At 34.1% G+C, this 5,676-nt stretch overlaps 1 protein-coding gene across 1 annotated transcript in view; it reads right to left on the minus strand.

The window, feature by feature from the left end:
- Window positions 1-3,188: 3,188 nt before the first annotated feature.
- Window positions 3,189-5,676, minus strand: part of LOC106876916 (insulin-like growth factor-binding protein complex acid labile subunit) — an 88,611-nt gene continuing 86,123 nt past the window's right edge. Inside the window, exon 31 of the mRNA XM_052978054.1 lies at window positions 3,189-4,295. Coding sequence (XP_052834014.1) covers window positions 4,243-4,295 — 53 coding nt within the window. The 3' untranslated portion in view covers window positions 3,189-4,242. The remainder of the gene's footprint in view (window positions 4,296-5,676) is intronic.

The following is a 5,676-nucleotide window of genomic DNA, read 5'->3' on the forward strand; positions in this document are numbered from 1 at the left end:
ACAACAACAACAACAACAACAACAATAATAATAATAATAATAATAATAATAATAATAATAATAATAATAATAATAATAATAACAATAATAATGATAATAATAATAATAATTATAATAATAATAATGATGATAATAATAATAATGTTTATTATTATTATTATTATTTATTAGTTTTGTCATTATTATTATTATTACTATTATTATTATTATTATTATTATTATAATTATTATTATTAATATTATTTTTGTTGTTATTATTATTATTATTATTATTATTAGTTTTGTTGTTATTATTATTATTAGTAGTAGTAGTTTTGTTATTATTATTATTATTATTATTATTATTAATCTTAGTTTTGTTGTTGTTGTTATTATTATTATTATTATTATTATTATTATTATTATTATTATTATTATTATCATTATCATTTGCCAATAGGGCCAGCTTATAGGGTAGGATACAGTAGTCATGGACAGTGGGGATTTTACATAGAGATAACGAGTACACAATTAAAAGAATAACAATGATATCCAACAAAAGAATACAACAATGAAAATTCGTAATAGGGGCAGTTAACCACCAATCCTGAACCAATCGACGCTTTGGGGGTATCTGGGAAGAGCACTCTTCTCCCTCTCATATTCACTAGCCCATAGACGCATTGTTAGAGTAGGTCCACTCACACGTACCATTTTCGCTATTCACCCACCTTTTAGCAAATGTACTGGGAGGCAGCACTTCACTCTCCACCCTCATCTTCCTTTCCAAGAAAAAGTTGTTGAGTGATTGGCCGTGGAGAAAAAGTCTCTGCCTTCAGTCCTTTTAACCTGGTCCACAATACAGCCTTTTCGCAATTGCTATCAGCCAGAAGTAAATTGCCTGACCTACCGGACTGATGGAAAGCGGCTGATCGAGCTTCACTATGGACTCGGCCGATAAACAGATCCACCCTACACGCGATAACAGCTGTTCAACATAACTCCAGTAATGCAAGGACACTGGACGAGTGCGTGCAGAGCAATTTCGTCGCTCTGCGCACATCTCGGGCAGGTCGGTCTGACAGAACTTCCGTGCCTGTAGAGTTAATCTCGAACCGGCAGTGCTCCCCGGTAGCACTGCTAAGCAAGGGATTTCTAGAAGTTATTCATCGTCCCCGGCTTGAAAGTCCTCCTGAACAGACTGGTTAATTCAATTTCGTCAACGCTTAGCGTCTCTCCAAGTACGTCATCGCACTTTCCCTCCACTAAGCCTCTATAGAACTCAAGAGTGGATTTTCCACTAATCGTATTGTCCACCTGGTATAGGACAGTGAGTGCTTGGCAACATTCCAGATGCCAGTCACCCTTCCTCGGTCTCTTCTTGACCCAGGACTGCAGCTCAGTCAAGGAGATGAGCTGTGGAAAAGCCTGTTTGACAAACGATGACCACACCAGTTCACCATTTAGGCAGAATATTTTGAGATGCCGCAGCCCCAGCGCAGGTCTGCGCATCATTAGCCACAGCATGCCCAGTCCTCCGAAAACCGGAAAACGAAAGCACAAAAACGAAAATGTAAAAAGTGAAAAATAAGAAAAAAGTAATAAGACTTCTCCTCGTTAGACCTTGAATTATAAAAGGCTAAAATGATATCAAAAAGTTAATCAAGAACAGACGGAATTTTCCAGTTCTTTAAAATATATTTATACATATGCTTGCAACCACTGAATTTCTGACCTAGAGTCCATTAGAGAATTAAGCATCTTAGATCTGAACAGGATATGCACGCCTTCAGCTAAACAAAGCTTATATTCATTCCATCCATTGACATATGTTATTGATTCTCAGTTACTTCCCATCCAATCGCATGTGGTGTTTCGTTACCTTCGAAAGTCCATACGCAGCTAGCCAGTTTAGTAGCTTTACTTTTGTCCTATGTCGGAAGGGGATTATGTGATTGGCATGACAACTTTTAAATTCACCTTAAATAAGCAAAAGTATAAAAGAATAAAAGAATATGTGTGTGTGTACATGCATACAAAAATACACACACATACTCACGGATATATACATAAACACACACACACATATAGGCGTATGGATTATTGTTTCGGTGAGTTGTGTCCGCGAGAAAGACACTTCCAGTGCACTCGTCTGAAAAGCGCCAGCAACAACCAGGGGTTAGCCTTGCGTTAGACTGGTATCCCGTTCAGTCGGGTGTGTTGTATCTTTGTGTGTTGAAATACATTGGATACCGAGATATACTGGGTGCCTAAAGATCCTGTAGATCAGGTAGAGAATTTAACTTAGAAAATACTTTAATGTAGACATTCACGCATGCACACTCAAGTGTTTGTGTAACGTTTATGGAATGAAACTTGACATAAATATGACAAAAAAGAAATACCGTATTTTCCGGTGTATAAGCCGCTGGTTTTTACCTGGGAAATTTAGTGTACCGCTTAGAGAAAGGTGTGCCTAATGTGTGTATTTTTTTATAAGTTCCAGGAGGAAAATAGTTCGTATTTGGAAATCGAATGATTTCACTGATTTTTTCAGAGGAAAGGTCGGTCGGTGAGCAACGGGAAAGACTATTGCTACAGTTCATTGGTGCCTGGAAGAAAACAAAGCATATTTGTTTTGTTTTACCTTCATGTTTTGATAATGTTATTTTTTTATTTAATAAAGAATTAAATATTGACGGAATGTGTTTGTTGCTGATTATAGTAAGATAAAATCATAACAACAACAATACATCTCATAGTTGTAAAATAAGGCATTTTGGAACTACATACACGTCAACAACAAAACAAGCTAGCCGCGGACTTGTGGTTCCATAAGTCTTTTAAACACCGGTGCGCTTTATGTGTGGATAAAACCAAAGTTTTCCCCGAAATTCGACCCAGCGGATTCAATACCGTTCCGTTTTATAGACAGGAAAATACGGTACTTAGTTCCTTGACTGGATTGTAGCTGTTGTGAAATGTTCATTACTGGATTAAGTTCATTGCTGGATTAATGACAGTTGAAAGATCTGATAACGCGAATTAGATAAATAATTATGAGTCTAATCACCTAGAAAAATCTTGAACATTTTCAACTTTTTAGTGTAATGTTTAAAATAACTGATAAAATCAGTCTCTCCAGGCGGTATTTGAACTTAGACTGCAGTATTTCAGTACATCATCAATAAAACAAAGATAGCAACAAGTCAGATTAAATCCTTTATTTAACAAATTTAAAGCTTACATTGATAACATTAAATTGGAAATAGGAAAGAATATCAATATAGCATCAAATCAAATAAAAATAAAAAGTTATCGGAGGGGGCGTTGCATACCCTACACGCAGATAATTATTTTCGTAAATTATAATGTGACTTACGATGCCTTATTTGCCCAAGCTTTTAGATTGTACTGAATTAAGCTTTGTAAGTGTTTGACTGAAAGAGTATTAGAAGCGATTCATATTTTGAAAAAAAGAAGAGAAAGTGAGCAAAATAATATGACCACTTGCATATCCGGAAATTTGTAAGTTCGACTTATTTTAAGTTGTTTTTAAGTATCAACATTATAGGTAATTATATTCCGCGAAATCAAGAAATCAAGAAATCAAGTCGTAAATAAACGTAAAACTCGAATCCATCATTGTACACACACACGGCACACGCACACACACACACACATACACACTCAGATTCGCATATCTATGTTTGCATATATGTATGTATATACCCACAAATATCTCGGCACATACGTACACCATGATCTATACACACGCAGAGGAGAGTCGATTCATATGGAAAAGGAAGTGAACTAAATAATATGACCGATTGCTTATCCGGAAATTAGTAAGTTCGATTTGTTCTTAAAGATAATCAAACCAGATGTTCATCATTTCGAGCCACTCACACAATGGTTATTTCTGCCAAACGTGATAAAAATCAGTTCAGCCGCTTTCCAGTAATTTTGCGAAAACAACAGACAAAGACAAGTGATTAGAATACCTTGCTTTCGCTTACATAACAGCACGGTAACAGCATTTTCTATTTTCCTCTGTTTCAAGCAATAATGAGGCCCTGAAACGTGTCTAAATTACATTATTGCAGGTTATACAATGTCTCGGTTGCATAGTGTTGTATTGAAACGTACAAATATATTTTCTTGACAAGGAAATATATTTAATATTATATATGGAGAAAATATTATTGTATGGCGTAAAATACTATCTAAGACAATTCTTGGAAGCACTTTTTCAGTTTTTACTTATAAGTTGGTTTCTGCTATTCTATCCTCTATTTCATAACCAGAACTTGAACCTGGAAACAAAATGAGAAAATCATATGAAATATTAAATTTGAAGCACATTAATTCCTGGACAGTATACTTTATATATTTATATATACAATGCCTGCAATTGCTATGAACTGTTTTTTTTTTCTATACGTAAAAAGATGTCTCTATAAAAACATTATGGATGAACAATGCAATTTATATTCAATACAATAGTTTTATAAACTAACGGTACCGAATAAGTTTGCAGGACTATTTTGAAAAATATTAGCAATTTTGGTTCGGGATTATTTTCTGGAAGGAATCACCATATTTATATTGTATAAAAGAATGGATTGTTTCATTCTATTCTGTTAAAGATGTGTATGGTTGTATGTAGATTTGAAAGTGTGCATATTAACATAGATCTACGAAAGGATGTATGTATATTTATGTATTCTATACATGAATGTATATGTAGTAGTATGTACATTATTGCTGTAGGTTCATTTTTCATCTCTCCCTCTCTCTCTCCCTCTCTCTCTCCCTCTCTCTCTCTCTCTTTCACTCTTTCTCTCAGTATTTGGTTTGCAAGATTCTTGATGCGAACATGTATACCGAAACTGATTTTGTTGTACCTTAGGAGGATAATTACGAAAATAACTAACACACACGCACTGGGTCAATACATGTGCATGTATGTATGCGTGCTACAGTTTGTAAACGAAAGAGAACTGTAATGAATACATGGTACAGAGTGTTTATTCCCACATCTATTGAAATTGAGGTTCGTTTTCATTGGTCAGTGCGTTTTAATAGATAGTTATTTGCTACAACAGTAGTATTATGTTTTGCCGTTCTACCTCTTCTACGTCATTTGTAATTTTCAACTCCAATGTTTAATATTAAACAATTTTGACGTCTTCTCTTGGTAAAGATCTAATTTATCTTTTGGAGCAATTAATCTTTCTGATACAATATTAAATTTTTCGACGCGCATAGTCTTCATTTCCCTGAATAACCTACAAAAATGGATGGCATATTTATTATTTCCCTGGTTATCTTCATGTTTATACCCTGAAAGGATTGCATTACATCTTTGTACATTTCAGACAGAAAATATTGCATTACACTGATGTACGTTTCAGATTAAACGTACATGCTTTGGGTACCTTTCTTTAAATGTTCTTCACGTTGCCATGTTGTAGCTTTTATATAAAAATCTACAGGGGTTGGACAAAATAATGGAAACACCTAGCATCGTAGCATCATAATTTTGAAATATCTATAAAACCATCAAAAGCTTGTTTATTTTTATGTTTATTTTTATATATTATTGGTGTTGCTTAATATGTTTTGCTAAAATTGCTGTTACTTTTCAGATATTATCAGAAAAATGTAATTAAAATTCATTAAAGTGACAGATCT

This window comes from Octopus bimaculoides, chromosome 30 (genome assembly GCF_001194135.2).
Source record: "Octopus bimaculoides isolate UCB-OBI-ISO-001 chromosome 30, ASM119413v2, whole genome shotgun sequence".
NCBI lineage: Eukaryota > Metazoa > Mollusca > Cephalopoda > Octopoda > Octopodidae > Octopus > Octopus bimaculoides.